Source organism: Gopherus flavomarginatus, chromosome 1 (assembly GCF_025201925.1).
Source record: "Gopherus flavomarginatus isolate rGopFla2 chromosome 1, rGopFla2.mat.asm, whole genome shotgun sequence".
Taxonomy (NCBI): domain Eukaryota; kingdom Metazoa; phylum Chordata; order Testudines; family Testudinidae; genus Gopherus; species Gopherus flavomarginatus.
The window spans coordinates 165,713,271-165,733,423 of record NC_066617.1 but is presented as its reverse complement, the minus strand read 5'-3'; the positions used below and the strand labels follow the sequence as shown (position 1 = coordinate 165,733,423).

The window sequence follows — 20,153 nt, the reverse complement described above, 5'->3', positions numbered from 1 at the left end:
GTGTAAATAAATATGAAATGTAGACTAAAGTCTAAATAAGTAAGAAAAATAAAATATCAAAATAACCTATGTAAAAACAAAATGCAGCTGTTGCTTATTATTGTATGTAACAAAGGTATAAATGCTTGCTGTAATTGTTTACCTGAGAGACCTGCCTAGAAGGAGGAAACCCTGTGTTCTAGTGCACTCTCTCCCTCTATGCAATTGCTTGAAAATAAAGTATCTGACTTTGCTGCACCCAACCACAGAGTTGAGAACTATGTTTTTCTCCGACAACATGGAAAAAATATTAAAACAATAAAAGAAACTTTATGCATGCTAATAAATTTAACAAAGATTACGCCAACTCCAACATGGGCTCTGGGAGATGAGCAATCCTTCAGACTCCCACACAGGATTTACAAGTTCATAACATCCTTTTGCCCAGAACAAAAACATTCATGAGTTTGTGAGGCACTCATTTATCCAGTTTGGGCCTTTGAAGAAACCATGAATAGGTAATATGCCAGACAGAGTTTAAGAGATGGGTCATTTACATTCCCTCACCCAGGGCTTAAATTCTCAAAAATTATTTCCCAGAGCTCCCCTCCCCCATTCAAAACTCCAGGCTTTAGCCTCATGGTGCCTCCTGCGGGGCTGAAGCCCTGAACCGCAGTGCATGCCAATGCTGAAGCCCTGAGCCACAGCACCTCCCGTAGGGGGAAAGCCCTGAGCCCTGGCGCTTCTTGCGGGGCTGAAGCTCTGAGCCCTGGCACACGCCATGGGGCTGACCCTGATGCCATCAATGGGTTTGAAAATATTTAACGGAGCTCTGCTCCGGTGGGCTCCAGCTGAATTTAAGCCCTGCCCTCACCCCTCATGCATTTCCTAGGAAACCTGATCAATTAACAGTTTACACTGTTGCAAAAAGTTCTTTGAAGTTCCTAACCATGAAAATCACGGTCCAGACACCCCAAGGGGAGAACACAGGGTTCCCAGCCGCTGGTGACACAGCAGCTGCGTGGAAATTGTTCAGCTCTGCACTTCTGGGGCAGCCACCTACCGCACCTATAGCCACAAGTATTTCTCAAGTCTCCTCATTACAGTCACAGTTAAAATCATAGCAAAAGGAAAAAGACAGGAGGCCAGCCTAATCCCTGTCTGCTTTTTTCTCTTTCTTGCCCCTTGACCAGCTGCCACCCCATTAGGCTGGGTGATTGTCCTCATGTCCCTAGTCAGAGTATTTCCCTCTATGACTCTGAAATGGGCAGGTCTTGAAGCTGGGCCCAGTGGCAGAAGGTGATGTACAGGCTTTCGCTAGGGCAAGCAGGTGCGGGTGTTGTGGGCTTCTTGTTTCTCTAGAGGTGAAAATCAGCAGTGCGGGGTGTGAATGGAAGTTGCCATAGAGGGAAGTAATGAGCTGGCTGAGTAAAGTATTTTTTTCCTCGCCCCTTTAGAAGGCATTACCCTCCCCATTGGGGAATCAAACCTCAATCTCCTACGTGATATGTAAGGATACTAACCACAATACCAACAAGGAAGGGGGCATAGTGTTGCACAAGACACCAGCTATGGGCAGCTTACACCACACAGGCCCCACCAAGCAACACCATCCCAGCTCTCTTTTCATTCCTAAAGGCTTTGGCTGCAGCAACAGTGCTGGGAAAAGTCCTGGCCCTTCTTACATGCTCTTGCCCAACAGGCCTTTGGGGGCTATACAGCTCCTCCCACAACATCTGTCTCGGACTTTGTCCTCACTGACAAGCTACTCAGCACCTTCTTCCTCTCACAACTGTTTCTTTCTTCCCTCAAATAAAAACATGGATTTTTTTATCAGAAAATTTGGGGTTTTTTTTACCATAGAAAACTAGGATCCCTGGTTATAAGTTTATTTTACATGTAACCATTAATTTCTGATACTCTGACTTGCTACTTCTACACCAAGGGTTCTCAAACTGGGGGTTGGGACCCCTCAGGGGGTCACAAGGTTCTTACACGGGGGGGGGGTAGTGAGCTGTCAGCCTGCACCCCAAATCCCCCTTTTCCTCTAGTATTTATAATGGTATTAAATATATAAAAAATGTGTTTTTTATGTATAAGGAGGGGTTACACTTAGAGGCTTTCTATGAGAAAGGGGTCACTGGAACAAACGTTTGAGAACCACCACTCTACACTTGTTTTCACAACAGAGAAGTGCCATGTGTGAAACAGAGCGGGCATCTGAAGTGGAACTGGTAAGTTGGGATGTGCTGCTTCTTTGGGTGCAGCAGATCTATGAATTCTGGGTGTCCAGAGGAAGAGGGGCTGGTCAGTCCAGGGGGAGGCTGGAGGGTTGAAGCACATGTGATGCCCATGGAGATGGAGAGCTGACCCCTGCTCGCAGGTACAGACAGCGCTAAGGGCAGGTGGTAGCGAGGTGCCTCAGCCTCGGGGACCCCAGGAAGCGCTGCAGTCCCCAGGGAGGGAGGGATGTGCCAACCCGGGGCGGAGCTGCGGGCACTTGGGCCAGGTCGCAACACCCGGAGCAGGACCCAGCCCCGCAGGACCGCCCCCTCTCCCTGCTCTGAGGGTTGGTTGGCACCGCAGAGCCTCGCACCGCCCCTAGCGCGCGCGGCTGGGGCAGGGCCCGACTCAGCAGCACAGATTCCCAGCGCGCGCCCAGGTCGCTGGGAGACGTTAGTTCCCGGCTCCCCTGGGCCTTTGTCACGTGACTCCGCCCTCTCCCCGCCTCTTTTTCATCTTCCCATCTCCCTCGCTCCGTCCGCGGTGCGAGTTTTCCTGGCACGCATCCAGGTGAGTGACCCCGGAAGCGGAAGTGCACGGGGTGGGTTCCGATTCCGGTGGTGCTGTTGCTGCGGGGAGGCCGGCAGCCACCTTTTCCTTCTCCTCCTCCTCCCGCCGCTTCCCCGGCCCGGCCCGGCCCCTTCCCCGGCCCCGCCATGTACCCCGTGTTCCAAAGCACCAGCCGCGACTTCGCCTTCGGGCCCTGGAGACTCAACGCCGCACGGACCCACATCATGAAATCGGCCCAGGCCGAGAGGTGGGGTCGCGGGGTCGTGGCCGGTGACTGCGTTTCTAGGCCGGATGGGGGCGGGAAGGGGTTACAGACCCGGCTCGGGTTTCACCAATCGGGCCGTCCCTGGATGGGGGCCAGGTCCTGCCTGTGCTCAGTCAGCGGCTCCGGTCGGGCCGGGGAGCGCCTCCGACAGGTCTGCCTTGTAAACCTGGGCTCAGGCTGTGGTTTGAGCCCAAATCCCCCTGCTGCCCACACACAAGGAGAGAGCTCGCCCGTTGGTATAATTATACCACTCTCAACCAGCGGTGGTAGCAATGTTGGCGGGAGAGCGTCTCCCGAGGGCATAGCGCTGTCCACACTGGCGCTTTTGTTGGTAAAACTTATGTCCGTCATCAGTGTGGATTTTTTTTTTTATACTTCTGACCGACAAAAGTGCTAATGTACACAAAGCCTGAATCCCCAAGCATGGGTCCTACAAACCTGGGTTTATAATGCAGTGTAGGCTTATCATTACTGAGCAAGAGCTGAGTTTCTGCTAAGGTAATCTCCTAAAGAGGCACTGCAGAAAGAATTATTATTAAAAAAGAACTCCAATAAATGTAAGTCCCAAATGGCCATCAGCTGGGATCAAGAGTTTCTTTTGCATCCCTTGTGTGATACTGTGGAACATCTTTTGGTTTGAGAGGCAGGGATGTTTTTGCTTTCCTCTTCCTAAGGTATTCAGGGCTCTTGTGGACTCCTCAACTCAGGTTTTCTTATAAATGAACCGCTCGCCTGTTCACACGTGGCGACAGTTTCTGTTTCTATAAAGCGGTGGGGGAAGCTGCTTCCTTCAAACCTAACATTTGGGTTTCAAACAAACTTTAAAGTAAATATAAATATTTCAGACACATCAAGAGCAGATAGAATGAGCAAGGTGACATTTTTGCAGTCACTTTTCAAAGTAGAAGTGCATTGCATTTGTACAGTGCCCTGCACAATGGGTCTGTACCATGATGCGATAAATTCTGAGCTTGTTTAGCAGCAGCCGTCTTTGATAGGATTTGAGATCCACAGATATCAAACTATGGTAAATTAAATGTCAGACTTACTTCAGCTCTTTTCAGTCTCTCGCCAATACGTGACTTTCAGTTTGTGTTGCATTTATTTTTGTGTGATTCATTTGTTTGTCATAAACTTATTTCTTAAAAAGCTCTTTTGTGTAAGACTGTCATGTTGAAAAAATGTTTGTTTTTTGTGAAGTCCTGAATGGACTATTTTATTTAATTAAATTTTGTAGCAAAGTGTGTAGTAAATACAGGCAGATGAAATCATAAAGTTTGGACACTATTTATCATAGTACCTAGGAGCCCTAGTCATAAAGCTGGACCCCATTGTGCAGGGCACTGTACAAATGCAATACCCCTGTACTTTGAAAAGTTACTGCAAAAATGGCACCTGGCTCATTCTATCTGCTCCTGATCTGTCTTAACTTATGGCTGCTTGCTTTAGTGACTAAAATAACTTTTACTGCATTTTTCACCTGATAGCTCTGCTCAATGATCACAGTTACAGAAGAGAGAGAGAGATGAATTCTTGTCTTTCTAATCCTTTTGTCTGCAGAGCAGATTCACCAGAGATAGTAGTAGCTTGTCAGCTTGAGTGCTTCAATGTAGACACTTACTAAGGTGACAGGAGGGGTTCTCCAGCCACTGTAGTAACCTAAACTGAAAGGCAGTAGTGGTGTCGGTGGAATAATACTTCCGTTGATCTAGCTCTTTCTACACGGGGACTTAGATCAGCTTAAATACGTTGCTCAGGGTTGATGATCTAATTAGATCCAGGGCTTTGGAGCTGTGCTCTGGCTCTGCTCTAGCTCCAGGCAAAAACCTGCAGTTCCACTGCTCCAGAGCTGCTCTGTGCTCCAGGTGCCGCTCCAAAGCCCTGATTAGGCCAATCAGAAGTCGACAGCTATGGCTGGTCTACTGTAGAAAATTTGAACTTCTCCATGTTTGAGATCTTCTGACAGTGTTGAGGAAGAGAGGAGACTATTGGAATGTTCTGTAGTGTGAAGGGACAATGATCACTCAAATTAAACTATGCTTTTGGGCACAGTTGCAAAGTCCTGCAAATGTATATTGCAACCTTATTGATTTAACCTCTTTGTCTACATGCAGACTAGCTGATGAATTGCACATGCCTTCGCTCCCAGAAATGATGTTTGGAGACAACATCCTAAGAATTCAGCATGATTATGGCTTTGGAATTGAGTTCAATGCAACAGATGCTTTAAAATGTGTAAATAACTATCAAGGTATGATTAAAGTGGCCTGTGCAGAGGAATGGCAAGAGAGCAGGTGAGCACTGCAGTATTACCACAATACCAGGGTGAGCATTAATGTGATGGGGGATGGAGTGTGATATGGTGGCTAATGCAGAAGACTGGCAGCCAAGGCTCAGTCACTTAAGTTTTCTGTGTTTCAGTCTCCCCATCTGTAAAAGTGGGATAGTTATACTTGCCTGCTTCTCAGGAGTATAGTGGTTTACTTAACACTTGTAAAGGACTTGAGTTTGATTCTGCTTCCATTATAGTCAACAGAAAAATTCCTGTTGTGATTTGAATGTTGCGAGATCATGCCCTTTGACATCTTAAGGTGAAAGGTGCTGTGCAAGTACAAAATGTTGCTACTGGAGGTTCCTTTTTGTAATGCATTTAGGCTTGATACAGAATTCTACTGTATATTTAGCAGATTAGCAGTGATGCTGGCAGTATATGAAGCGAGGCACAGAAGAATCAAAACGGTCCAAATGCCTAAGATGAAGTGGAGTATCGGTTTAATATCAGATACATTCTGCTAGCAGAATCCTTGGGCTGAGTAGGCAAACTTAAACTGTACAACACTTGACAACATTAAACTAAAGACTTCTGTCTAAAATCATATGAACGAAGCACTTATGCTGTGAGAGTTGATGCTTGGAATGGTCTTCAAAATTACTAGATAAGCATGGATATTGTCAACGAGAAGCAGTACTATATAGATGTGGCCTAACACTAGAGTCTTTGCACAGGCAAAACCACTATTTCCAGGAAGTTTTGGCTGTTTAAGGACTTCAATGTTGAGACCAGGATATATGTCTCTTGTATGTAGTATTGTAATGTTAAACACTTATTAAAAGTGTGGTGTTTTGTCTTCCTTTGTTGAGGACTGAGGCTGAACACACGAAAGAAATCGTTAAACCATATGATTGGACCTATACGACAGACTACAAAGGAACACTATTAGGAGATACTGTAAAGTTAAAAGTGAGTTTTATTTCATGAAATGCTCATTGCATCACATTGTGTTTAGATTTACTGAAAAACAAAGCATGCCTTCCAAAATAAGATTGCATAATTTTGAAGAGATCTGCTTTCAAAGTATAATTGGGGTTTATGGAGTCTTCAGTATTTTTTTAAGCAAATCACAGTTCACTTTGAGTGATGTAATGTTGAGGTTTTCTTTTTTACATTTCTGAATTACATATAAAAATGCCCCCAAAGTCCCTTGTATTTGGAATATACTGCTGTGTGTGTGGGTTCTTAATGCTTATTGGGTTGCCACTGAAGTCCTGAACTCTGCAGATACATGAGGACCGAAGGTCTTATGTAATTCTGTAGTACCCTAAGCATGCAGCGTGCCGGTTGACTGTGATGTTGTACCCCAGATTTGGCTGTTAATCAGCGGTGCTGTGTTTACATACAGAATAACTGTGTTCATACCTCATTTGTGACAACCTCTCCCCAGTCATAACTAACCATTTTAAAGTAGCCCTGAAATATCCAGTGCATCTGCTTGATGTTAACAATTTAAAAAAAAAAATCCCTCAACCCCCTACCTCTACTAGGCAGATGAATTCTAGTTAATCCCCTAGCATTACTATAGTTATTTAAAAACCCTCAAACTCTTAGGTCCCTTTGAAATGAATTGTGCTATATAAATATAAAACTTCTCTTGTTGGCCAAATGGCACTTGGCTGGTACCTTTTCAGAGAGGGTAAGAATGATAGCTTTGAATGTGTTCCTAGAATGAGAGGACCTGGGAAGTGAGAAGGATGCCCAAGTTTTCTGTGCAGTTAAGAAGGAGAAGCATTTTTTATTATCTATCTATAAAAGATATTGGTGTTCCATATAAATTATGGAAGCTTACAATATTTATAACCAAAATACTATTCAGAAATATCGATTAATACATGTCCCACTATTTGGCCTGGCTATGATTGTGACTGCCAACCTCAGGGCAGACTGACAAAAACAGGACACATATCCCAAAATGGTGATATGTTCTATAAATAGATTTCACCAAGCCAGTGACAAGTATGAACTCCTAGATAACTATACCAGTCTTACAATGGAGTCACAGACAGTCCCCTTGGACTCTTCAGTCTATCTTGCCATCCAGTTAAGCTGGACTTAGTGATACATGGTCATTTACACCAAAAATCACAAAATATTCAGTTTGCTTCCAGTCCGAAGAGGCCAATCATTTACCACAGATCAATTGTTGCCCTAGATCTTACACCAAAGACAAGGCGTGTAGCCAATCCTGTAAAAACTATCTAAAGGTTTAAAAAAAATGAGTTAGTTACAGGTTAAAGCAAGGAAACATACACGCACAAATAAGTTGCAATAAAAATCCCAAGAGTGACAGAGTTGTGATCTGTCAATTCAAAACAGGGCTTTGGAGCGGAGCACGGATCTGGAGCGCGGAGCAGCTCCTGAACAGTGGAGCTGCAGGTTTTCGCCTGGAGCTGGAGCGGAGCCGGAGCACAGCTCCAAAGCCCTGGTTCAAAATGTGTTTCAGGGCAGATCTAGAGGTAACCCCTGGTGATCTCTGGCTTCAGTTTAGTGTCCCTGACCCTGTGAGAGTTCAAACAGCGAAGAGATGGAAAGTTTTCATGTGTCTTTGGGCTTGTCTTCATGTATAGTGCTACAGTGACGCAGCTGCAGCGCGTTAGTGAAGACACTACTGCATTGACGGGAGAGCTTTGCCTATTGGCATAGTTACTTCCTGAGAGACAGTAGCTGTGTCAGTGGGTCGGTATCACTGCATTGCTCAGGGGTTTGGATTGCTAAAGTTATACCATTATAGGTCTGTAGTATCTACCTGGCCTTTATTTTATTTCCTTCGTTTGGCCTGCAAGTCCATTGAATGACCTTCTTTGCATATGGCATTTCCAAGATGTGAGAGGGCCATTCACCAATCCTTTGTATTGCAATGTTCCTTGATGGCCTATCTGATTTTGATGGTTCTTCTGGACAGGCTGGAGGGATCACTCTTCCCATCTGAGCTCACAAGATTAGAGCAAACATTTTCAAAGTTATAAAGCAAAACTTACATACTTCCTGATAGCATGGAATGCAGACGTTACAAATATGATGAATTCATGCAGCAACTTCAAACAATCTATAGAATCTAAACACTAAATACATTCTTATAAGACTCATACCTATTTTAAGCAACACTAACACATAAATGAGCTGGTCTGGTCTCCAGCTATGAGTTTGTTAGTTCTTCGCTAATGCCTGCAGTCTTGGCAAGAGCTGGCACCTGGTGGCCAGCATCACAAATACACTCAGTACTTCCCTGACTGTTTGAAATCTAGAACTCCAGTCAAAACTGTTTGCAGATACTTTTTTTTTCAAATGAAATTTAGCAAGACCCATGCTCAGCCAGCCCCAATCTGCAAGATGACAGCTCATGAGAAATCCTAAACTTTGGGTTTCTTGTCTTATTTGTCCATGTTTCCTCTTGGAATATTTAGCTTTTAGCAATTTTTTTTCTATGAGAAGCTCAGAGACCTTTGGCTGAGCAACACAGAAGTAAAGCTGTATTAAACCAGGGAGTTGAAGAGTACAAGGTTTTCAGCAGAAGACATAGTCTGCAGATATCTTATACCAAATTATGCTAGCGAGATGAGGTGGGTGAGAATATCTTTTGTTTGAACAACTTCTGTTGGTGAGAAGAGCTCTGTGTAAGCTTGAAAGCTTGTCTCTCTCACCAAGAGAAATTGGTCCAGTAAAAGTAATTACCTCACCCACCTTGTCTCGCTAATATCTTGGAACCGACACTGCTACAACAACACTGCCAAATTTTGCTAACTGTTCTTAAACTTAATTTTCCTAGGTTGTTCCTACAACTGATCACATCGATACAGAGAAATTGAAAGCCCGGGAACAGATTATGTTTTTTGAAGAAGTTCTGCTGTTTGAAGATGAGCTTCATGATCATGGCGTTTCAAGCCTGAGTGTAAAAATAGTGAGTTTAATCACTTCCTATGTACATCATCTCCCCCTGGACCCCCCCCCCCCCAAATCATCTCTAAGTTGAAGTTAAGGTAAAGTAAAAAGCAGACTTAATGTGTTGTTATAGGTTTGGTTAAAACTCATTAAATTGAATTGAGCAGCAGGCCTTCTTTCAGGTTAAATGTAAGACAATTGTGGCCTCCAAGACAAAGGCACACCCAAGGTCACACAGGAGTTCTAACAATGTTGGTGGAGGGGGATTTTTTAAACTGAGTACTGTTTTTGGAGTAAGAGAGAAGTGTTTTGTGGATGCGGGGAGAGGGCGAGACACACACGCAGAAGCAGAGAGAGTGTGGTGAGCAGACATAGCCTGGAACCACATTAGTGTGGCTCTGCGACATGCTGAGAGGAGAGGTTTTGGGTCAGAGTACTGGCTGAAAGTTTGGTTTTGTGAGCAAAGAAGCCGTCTCCTTTCTTGTTTCTGTGGGTTTTTTTGTTTTGTTTTTTGAAGAAACAGGACTTTGTACATTCTTTGTAAATAAACAAAAATACCAGACTCCATTATGAGTGTTTTCTCCCAACGGGAACAACCCACAGGTCCCTGAACTTTCACAAGCTGTTTGGGTCCAGAGTGGTAATAGTGCAATAAGTTAACATTTAAAAATTCCTTCAGTGTAAATAATCAAGGTGGTTTTAGTATTACAGGTAAGGAACATTTCTAAAGGGGATTTACCTTGACTCTGTCCCTCTATAATAACAGCTTGCTTCTGCAGTTTCTCACCTGCTTCACAAGGGGAGTTGAGGATTAATTGGCTGAAATTTGTAAAGCACTTTGTGAATGCTGTAGAAGCATGTATCAATTACTATCAACATCCTAGTGTTCATTCTTTTGTTACAAAATCCTGGGAGCCCCTTAAATGAATAGAACAGGATCTGTCCCTACTGCTGGGTTCAAGGGGTGTGTCTATACTGCAGTTGGTGGTGTGCTTGCTAGCCCAGGTAGAGAGAGAGACACACTTGCCCACTAATAACAATAGAATGGCAATGGCAGCATGAGCAGTAGCTTGGGCTAGCCACCAGAGCACGTACCCAGAGGGCTGGGTGTGACTGTACTTGTGTGGCTAGCTCAAACTGCTGTCCATGTCACTGCAGCCACACTGCTATTTTTAGCATGCTAATATAAACCGAGCTAGTGCATGTCTCTCTACTGCTGGGAAGCACGCTCACAACTGCAGTGTTGAATTACCGTTGGGGGTGAGGCCTGTCTTACGTGATGGCCTGGATCATAATATTGAGGAGTTACGTCTGTTTAGAGACATTTAATGCCCCAACTGGCCAATATATTTAAAATATAAGGGTTTTTTTGTATTTCTTTCTGAAAACATAATCTTGTAGAAGAAAAGGATATTGGTATCAGAGGTTACAAGGAGCAATCTTTCCCCTTGTTGCTGCACTGGGCAGGGCAGGATCATTATAAATGTTATGTAACAATCTGAGTGATGTTCGTTATGTACATTGGTATTTTCTCAATCTTTTGAGGCAGCTATAGCAAATCATTAGGCACAGACCTTGACTGCACCATTTAAAAATCACTGGCTCCTATTCAGTTGTGCAGCTCCAGTGGAACTTACACTTTTCACAAGACCATGGCTTGGAACAGTCCGAGTGCTCCTAGCACTAGTGGTTCTGAATTTCTGGGCTAAAAAGCTGCATATTGTCATAATGTGTTCAGTTAAACATCTGTTTTTTTTTCAGAGAGTAATGCCTTCCAGCTTCTTTGTGTTGTTGAGGTTTTTCTTGCGAGTTGATGGTGTACTTATCAGGATGAATGATACAAGACTTTACCATGAGGTAAACACCTAATATCCCTGAGGTCTGTTTCATGTTTCATGTTCCACGTGGCAGAATATGGCTTGTACAGTGTTACTGTCATTGTATGCAGTGATGTTGTAGTGGTGTCTGTCCCAGGACATTAGAGAGACCAAGTGGGTGAGGTTATATCTTTTATTGGACCAGTTTATCTTGGTGAGAGGCAAGCTTTTGAGCTTACACAGAGCTCTTCTGCAGGACTGGGAAACTAACTCAGAGTGGCACAGCTAAAATGAGTAAGTTTCCCAGACTTGCAGAAGAGCTCTTTGTGAGCTTAAATGCGTCTCTCTCACCAACAGAAGTTGATATGATGAAAGATATCACCTCACCTACCTTGTCTCTCTAGTGTTACCTTCTGTTGGAAAAATTGCAGAAGTCATAGCAATGCTGCCTGATGTTGGGTTAGGGAAAGTAGAGGCTAGCTGAACTGAATTTCAAATTTATTATTTTATGCATGTTTATTATGGTAATGCCCAAGGACCCACTAGGAGTGGAGCCCCATTGTGCTAGGCATGGTACAAATACAGTAGCAGACAGTCCTTGACCTGAAGAGCTTACAGTCTAAACAGACAAGACAGACAAAGGGTAAGGGAAAGAAGTAGAACATACAAAGTGAATAATATGATTTTGTTCTCTATGCTAATTGCTCCTCACTTCCAGGCATCTCCTGGTGGTTTGTTGTGGCTCACAGCAGCATTTACTTATCTCTTATTTTTGTGTATCTTACATACTTTTCCAGTTTTGAGGAGGGACTAAATTTTAGTGACTTGCGTATAGAACTGAGTCAGAATTCCCAGTTCTCTGTCTGACTCATGCTGTGATTTTGGGGAAGTTGGTTTTTTTTCTGCTTTAGTTTCCCATCTCTAAAATGTGGATAACTTACCGAATAAATGATATTGAATCTTTATTACTGTCTGTAAAGCACTTTGAGATGCTTGGATAGTATGTGCTTTAGAGGTCTCTTTTTCCTTTACTACTTCGTTAAACCAGGTCGAAAGCTATATGACTACTGGGACTGGCTAGCTCATGGATTCTCAAACTGGGGATCAGGACTCCTCAGGGGGTCGTGAGGTTATTACATGGGGGGTCACAAGCTGTCAGCCTCCACCCCAAACCCCACTTTGCCTCCAGCATTTATAACGATGTTAAATATAAAAAGTGTTTTTAATGTATAAGGGGGGTCACACTCAGAGGCTTGCTTTGTGAAAGGGGTCGCCAGTACAAAAGTTTGAGAACCACTGGGCTAACTGTTGCTGCAAAGATACTGGTTATATGTGTACTGCTCAGTACAAGACATAATTCAGCATTATTTTGTGCAGCCATTTGAGTCATATGCACATAGTGACTGGCTCCATGGCAAACAGATCATTTTGGAATAAAAGACAGCCTGCTGTGGAAGTCAAAATCCACTGTACTGTAGCTGCAAATTGAGATATTGCCTTGAAGTCTGAATTTTCTGCTTCTCAAGCCATACAGCTCCTCAGACCTGTAACCATGCATTTGGAGGAGAAGGAAACTTGCGATGGTGAGGCACCTGAGGCATCTAAATTTGACCCCTTCCTCAGTATTTAAAAGTAGGCTGCCATATTCTGCTGCTTCTTCCCTGTCTCTGTTGTTGAAAAATATCCTGTTGCCTTGTTGCTCTATGGCTGACTTCTGGAGAGTGCAATGTTTGTGATGCTGTTGCCAGATCAAGGTGCACGAAACTCCTAAGATTGCACTTGACCCGCAGCATCCCATGAAACGAGATCAGGGCACTTCTGGGATGAACATGAGGTATTGTTTGTTCCTCTCTTCAGTGCCATTGATGATGCCAATAATTGGGCTTCAACTGAGCAGAGATTAACAGATATATTAAATCATAGTTCTTGTTTTGCAGATAAATGACTGCTGGGAGATAGATTGAAATGGCTAAATTTCATTTTTTTTCCCCACAGTAAACTTAAAACCTAGTCTCTACACTGAAAAATCTTTAGCCAACAAAATCCAGATGTATTCAAATTCAGTTTATTTACAAAGTTCAGTTCATGGAAGAGTAGAGAATATATTTTTTGTAACTGTTTTCTCTCTTATTAGGCTGACAAGCCCTACATGTTACGGGAATACACATCTAAAGAAAGCAAAATTTCAAGCTTAACGGTAATGCATTTTAAACATGTTTTCCATGTATACTAGCTTCAGTGTCTTGTGTCTAGTGTAGAAAATACCATATCCGGTCAGAGCTCTGCTTGTTTAGCCTGGACCTGAAGAGAGGCAATACTCCTCCTGACTATTTGGAGGAAGATTGATTCTTGGCCCTTGTTGATAATCAGTGCATAAGGTGACATGTGGTACTAGATTACTCTTCATCTTTGTTTGAATAGTTATAAATATTAGGTTATTAATAGGATTATTCATGCACAATTTAAGACCCCTTGATCTCCTGTGGCAATTAATTCTGCCAGCTAGTGATTGCCTACCCTGCTAGCAATATTTGAGGTCTATTTACTAGCATAGACTGATGCAGACTGGCTGATGCAACTACTATAATTGGCCTTTAAAACTGAAAGGCCTATGGTCTTATGCTACTAAAGTGCATCTGTACAATAGTATAAGCGTTCAGAGAGAGCTGCAAGACTGAGTTCTTAGAGGTAGGAACTAAGAGTTGGGACTACTGAGTTCTATTCTTGACTCCACCTGGGACAAATCACTTAATGTGTCTCTGCCTCATTTTCCCCATCTGTAAAATGAGGCTAATGCCACACTAATTTCTGGGGGGATTTCTGGGGCTTTGTTTGTAAAACATTGGATATCCTTAAAAGTAGGGGATTATGCTATAAGAATGACCCTTTTTTTATTCAGCATACAGTATGTGATCCCTGCATATCGGAATTAAATCTGTTTAATGACAGAATCTTAGTTTGTGTTGTAGAGTCCACATAGTTAGCGGAATGAGCTGGATACTGTTCTGCCACATGCTTCAAAATGATCATCTAAGCTACAGAATCTTTATTGCTGGTCGTGATAAAGGGACAGAGCACATATGGATTTCTCTAGTTGAGTTTGCAAAGCTATTCCTGTTTGGAAAAAATCAGCTTTTGGCTTGTAAATTGGGAACACCAGATCTAAAAAGTAGTACGAACCCCAGCATGTTACATTAAGATCCAGTTTCAAAATTCAACAGCACTGTGCTTTGATAAAAGCCTGAACAGGTTGCAACGTGGGCTGCATTCTAGCAACTTCTGAGTAATCTTCCCGGTTGTAAGTTACTTTATAAGGCTTGAAATCAGTGTTCTCAAAATAACTCTTCAAATGTCTGTAAGTAACAAGGCAGTGTAGTTTCGGGAAGCACCTATTGAGAAGAGAGAGTTTGTAAAATGCCCCTTTCGTTGAATTGTCTGGTTTTAATTTAAGATGCTTGAATGCAACACTTCTTAACACTTAGAATTAATGCATTTCTACTCTGAAAATGCAGGGGTTTTTGGTAGTTCCGTCTACTGAACAGATTGATTGATTCCCTGTGTGTATTCAGAATTCTATCTGCTGACTTCAGTGTCTAAAACTTTTACTTGTAGCTGTATTGGGCTCTTCAGAGCTAAGAGGAAGTGCATTGACATCAACAGAATTGTTGATGTGCTAGTCTGTTACACCTGAGCTATTCCATTGAAGATGTTGGAGTCATTGGGAGACATTAAACATAGGACTCCACAGTACCATTTTCAGCCACTTTTTGGAGCACAAATTCAATTTAAAGATACAATCAGTTTAAAAAAGTGAAATGTAGTTTTGAGTACCCCGCACTTGCCCCTGACTGTCCCTGCCAGTTTTTGTGGTCTTAATTATATTTTTCTATTAAATGTTTTTGTTCTGAAAGACTCACAGGGAGAAGGAAAACTGAGTGTACACAACGTGCAGTTAAATGCATAAAGTACATTGAATGAATAGCTGTCTGATCTTGTGTGTTTTAACTGTAGTCGGTGAGTATTTCATACAGATGGGAGTTTAAGTTGACTGGTTCCCTGTAAACGTTGCTTTGAAAATCTTCCTTTGTCTCTTGATTTATTTCTAACTAAAATATTTGCTCCTTAGCATGTTCCACCCTCCCTGTTCACGGAGCCTAATGAGATCGCTCAGTATTTACCTGTAAAGGAGACTGTTTGTGAGAAGCTAGAATTCCCAGAGAAGTTGGATCCTGAGCCTACAGCCTCATCAGAAAGCACATGCATGGAATCTAAATAAATGTGACTTTATGTGGACTTGAAATGGGCCCTCTTCTGAAGATCATATGATCACTTGACCATTACCACTGGGGTAGTTTCACTATTTATGGGCTAAAGATCATTTGTTTGGCTAATTTTTCTGTAGCCTTAAGGGGGCAAAAAGCTCATTTCAGAAAGGTTTCACTAATGTATATATTGTCCTTTTTTTAATTATTATTATTTCAAACCTGTGTTTGGAATTAATGATAGACTGGTAACAAACAGGAGAATTGCCTTGGAGAATAAATCTCTCCCATGAATAGCTGTTTTTGTTCTGTTTTGAGCATTTGGCAGCTATATTGCCTAAACCGTCAACCCACTAGCACCCTGGATCAAGAATTTTGGCTCTTGGTACCTAGAAGCTAGTGTAATCCACAAAACTGAGCAGTTTTTAACAACTCTATGTAGAATTCTTCTACAATAAAAGGTTTTGTTCCCTGTAATGTATATGATGATTGACCTTCTGTTGTACATTAGAAATTTTGCTTGGCTCCCCTTGGTATAAGCTAATATACAAGTTAGGTAATTTCTCTGAATTTTAATCCCAGACATTTTATTGGAGGATATTTATTCTTCCCTCATAAATAGCTTTAAAAAGCATTACAATTTCAGACACATTTATAAAGATATCACCTTGTTTGGGAGCCATTAACTCAGAGCAGGGAAATGGCTTGAAGTTAACAGAGGCCCACACAATGGTAAGTTTATCAAGTACCAATTCACCTGATATCTAGTGGGGCTGGGCTGTCTGACAACACTAATCTGGCTCATACTTGGATTAGGTGTGCTGCTAATGTAGTATCTAGTCATTAAAATGCATTGTACTGCATTCACTTCGCAGCCAGCACCCCCTTTAGTTGGTTGTGGCCTGACAATCAAACTGCTAAGTCCCAGGTATTTCAATTCCTAAAGGGTTGAGGTATTGGTTTTTTGAGACTGAAGTTTCCCTAACTTTAAAGGGATGCTGTCAAATATGCTAGGCCTGAAATTTAGGTTTTATTTCTTAAATCCTACAAATCCTAATAGATTAAAAGTGTATTAGTGTGTATATTCATGCTTCTGTTCCAACACAATTTACACCTTTGTGGATTTAAACATTTACTCTATGTAGTCATGAAACCTAAACACATCAATGTGATTATAGCATGAGAACCAAGAACCTAAAGTGACAAATCTGGTTTCATGCCCATATTGAATGAAGTGCAAGAATTAAGTGCAGGTGATAACACTTAAGATTTATTTTTTTGTCAAACTGACTTAATATTCCATGATGGTGGCAATAGTTCAGATGAGGGAAGAAAACTTTTAATCTTATTAAGAAATGTATATATTCTAATTCTTCTCCGCATCAAAATATGCAATTTAGAGTTGATGGATAGTGATAAAATGTTTTACAAAAAATTAAGAAAACCATTGAGACTTGAAAGAATGAAAGCTGTTTTGGTTTAAGATGACACTGAATTTTAGAGAGAGCTTCTGCCATGATAGTGATGGCAGGTGTCTTTCTGAAGACTGGCTTCACTAGTGCAGTGAGGCAGTATGGTCTAATGGAGTGGGTATGGGGCTGAAAGACAGGAACTCCTAAGAAGTAGTCCTGGCTCTGCCACAGATTCACTGTATAACTATGGGTAAGCCACCTAACCTTTGTGTGCCTCTGTTTCCCATCTATAACATGGGGGTAATACATTCCTACCTCACTGGATTTGTGAGGATTCATTTGTAAAGTATTATATCAGTGCAAAGTATTCCTGAATCACCTGCAGCCTTACATTTGGAAAAGACTAGCATGCAACACAAACATATTAAATGGTTTACTATCAGTTTGATTCAACTAGAGAAGAGGGCTGAGTTTAAAATATAACTAACTACTCAAAGAGCTAGCTAATTTCCAGGTAGATGTTACCCAGAGACATCTAGAGGGTGGGATGACTGAATATGTGACCACTGAGAGGCAGGTAAACCCTCATGCAAAAATCCCAATTTATTCTTTCTCCAGCACCAGGCCCCAGCTACCTCCAAGCTGCTTCTCCCCGCACTTGGTTCCTAGTCAAGCCCCCCATATCTAGATAGACAGAGTGAATCTGGCAAGGAAGGAATTCGACATGGAAGCAGGCACAGTAAATTAATTTGGGGAAACACATTCAGGTCTCATTTAGTGAGGGGGGAAAAGAAAGCAAAAGACGGGAACAACAGCAAGCAAAGAGGGAGGGCCATTGTGCGGGTAAGTAAATCTTACTGCATCCTTTTATTTAAGGCGTATACCATTTTAGATGCCTCTTAAGAGGCTTAAAAAAATCAGACATTTTGGCGTTGTGGTTGGTAGTGATGGAGAGGAGAGTTGGGATACTGATAACATTGGAAACATGCCTGTGTCCTGGCTCAAAATACTATGATTATGTTCAGCTCCATCACACCGAGGCAGGATGGAGGAGAAAAATCCACATAGTCCATGTCTAGTATTGAGAAGGGGTGTATTGCATGTTTAGTATATATTGTGTGCTATAGCCCTTCCATTACTGCTTCTAGTGTTTTTGTGATTTGTTTAAAACAGAGCTGTGGAGTTCGCACTTATCTCTGAATATGTACACATCTGAGATCCATCTTTTTTGACTACCATGCATTTAAATGGAACGTGCACCTTGGAGAAATCACAGGATCCTATTAGAAAGTTATACTTCCCTGCAAAATAAAATGCTGTATGGGGTGTTTTTTCTTGTCACTCTAAATGTTATGTTGTGTAAATACACAAAAGGCTGTGAAATCGGTGTATTGGATGCTGCTCAGATACAAGCTTCCCAGAGGAAAGAAGCCAGTGCCAGTCTTATGTGATGTGCACAGGTTGTATGCCTCAGAGGGATGGAGGAAGTGCTTCTCTGGCAATTTTGTGGTCAGTTTAATATATGATGGTCTATATTTGTAGTTGTCTATCACTAAATAAAATGTATGCAACATTTTATAGTTCTGTCTAAGTCTGAGTTTTATTAGAAAAATAAATGTAAAAAGAATAACCGTATACTTGGATAATGTATATTAGACCTTTTTTCAGATACTTGTATTTCATGATACACCACTTTAGATATGAAAACAAATAGGGGAGCTTTTCCCAAAGTGCTGCTATGTAGGGAGGGGAACCCAAAGGCCTAGTTGGAGGGGCAAGAAAGATGTATAAACTAAGATAGCTAGACCTCTAACAGCCCATGGCGGGTTGAAGGCAGGATGTGATTGGTTTAATTTTTCTAAAGCAAGTACATGGGCTCGGGTTTCAAAAGTTTGGGAAGTACTGTATTAGAGCATAACTTTCAGAGGTGATGAACACTCCTGGCTTCCTTAGAAATCAGTCTGAGCTGGAATTCTTAGCACATCTGACTCTTTCCACTCTCCAAGAACTGATGCAAATTGTGTATACGTGTTGAAATTTAAAACTCATTTTAGTGCTAAATGTTCAGGGATAACGCTGAAACTAAAGCAGTCTAAAGAATCACAGTACTGCATCTCTCAGTGAATCTTGAAAAAATTAGGGCTGTCAAACGGTTAAAGAAATTAATTGTGAGATTTAAAAAAATGTGATTAATTGCAGTGTTAAACAATAGTAGAATATGATTTATTTAAATGTGGATGTTTTTCTACATTTTCAAATATATTGACTTCAATTACAACAGAATGCAAAGTGCACAGTGCTCACTTTATTACAAATATTTGTAGTGTAAAACATAAAAGAAATAGTATTTTTCGATTAATCTCATAGAAATACTGTAGTGCAATCTCTTTATGGTGAAAGTGCAATTTACAAATGTAGATTTTTTTTTTTACATAACTGCACTTGAAAACAAAATAATGTAAATCTTTAGAGCCTATAAGTCCACTCTGTCCTCTTCCTTGTTCACCCAATTGCTAGGACAAACAAGTTTGTTTACATCTACGGGAGATAATGCTGCCCGCTTATTTACAGTGTCACCTGAAAGTGAGAACAGGCATGTTCAGAATATCTAGCACGTAAATACCTTGCAATGCTGGCCACAAAAGTTTCATACAAACATCTGTTCTCGCTTTCAGGTGAAATAAATAAGAAGTGGGCAGCATTATCGCCCATAAATGTAAACAAACTTGTGTGTCTTAGCGATTGGCTCAACAAAAAGTAGAACTGAGTGGGCTTATTGGCTCTAAAGTTTTACATTGTTTTGTTTTGGAGTGCAGTTATGTTACAAAAAATCTACATTTGTAAGTTGCAGTTTCAGAATAGAGATTGCACTGAAGTATTTGTATGAGGTGAATAGACAAATACAGTTTTTCATTTTTGCAAATATTTCTAATCACAAATAATATAAAGTGAGCACTGTACACTTTGTATTCTGTGTTGTAACTGAAATCAATACATTTGAAAATGTAAAAATATCCAAAAATATTTATAATAAATGTAAACTGGTATTCTATTATTGTTTAACAGTGTGATTAAAACTGCAATTGTGATTAATTTTTTAATTGAGTTAATTTGTTTTGCATTAATCGCCTGAGTTACCTACTGCAATTAGTTAACAACTCTTAAAAAAAAAAAAAAAATCCAAACAAAACAAGACAAAACACTGCCTGTCTACTGCTGGCTTCATATCTGAAGAAAATTACTGGATGGTAATTAAATTTAAAAAAAAAACAGGAAGTCCATGAGGGCTCTGAAAAAGCTACACAGTACTGAAGATACAGTTCTTGCTTTACATGTCTATGGATGTACTTTCATGTCTGTGCAGATCATGAATGTTTGAAGCTAGTTTGTCTGGCACAATGTTGTCCCTTA

General features: G+C 41.4%; 1 protein-coding gene across 1 annotated transcript; it reads left to right on the top strand.

Moving 5' to 3' along the window:
• The first annotated feature begins 2,895 nt into the window (after positions 1-2,895).
• Positions 2,896-15,807, top strand: TIPRL (TOR signaling pathway regulator). The gene is made up of 7 exons (XM_050961516.1): positions 2,896-3,019; positions 5,152-5,331; positions 6,179-6,278; positions 9,139-9,270; positions 11,013-11,108; positions 13,203-13,265; positions 15,195-15,807. Exons 1-7 carry the CDS (start codon positions 2,919-2,921, stop codon positions 15,342-15,344), a joined length of 822 nt encoding a protein of 273 aa, XP_050817473.1. The 5' UTR covers positions 2,896-2,918; the 3' UTR covers positions 15,345-15,807.
• The last annotated feature ends 4,346 nt before the right edge of the window (positions 15,808-20,153 follow it).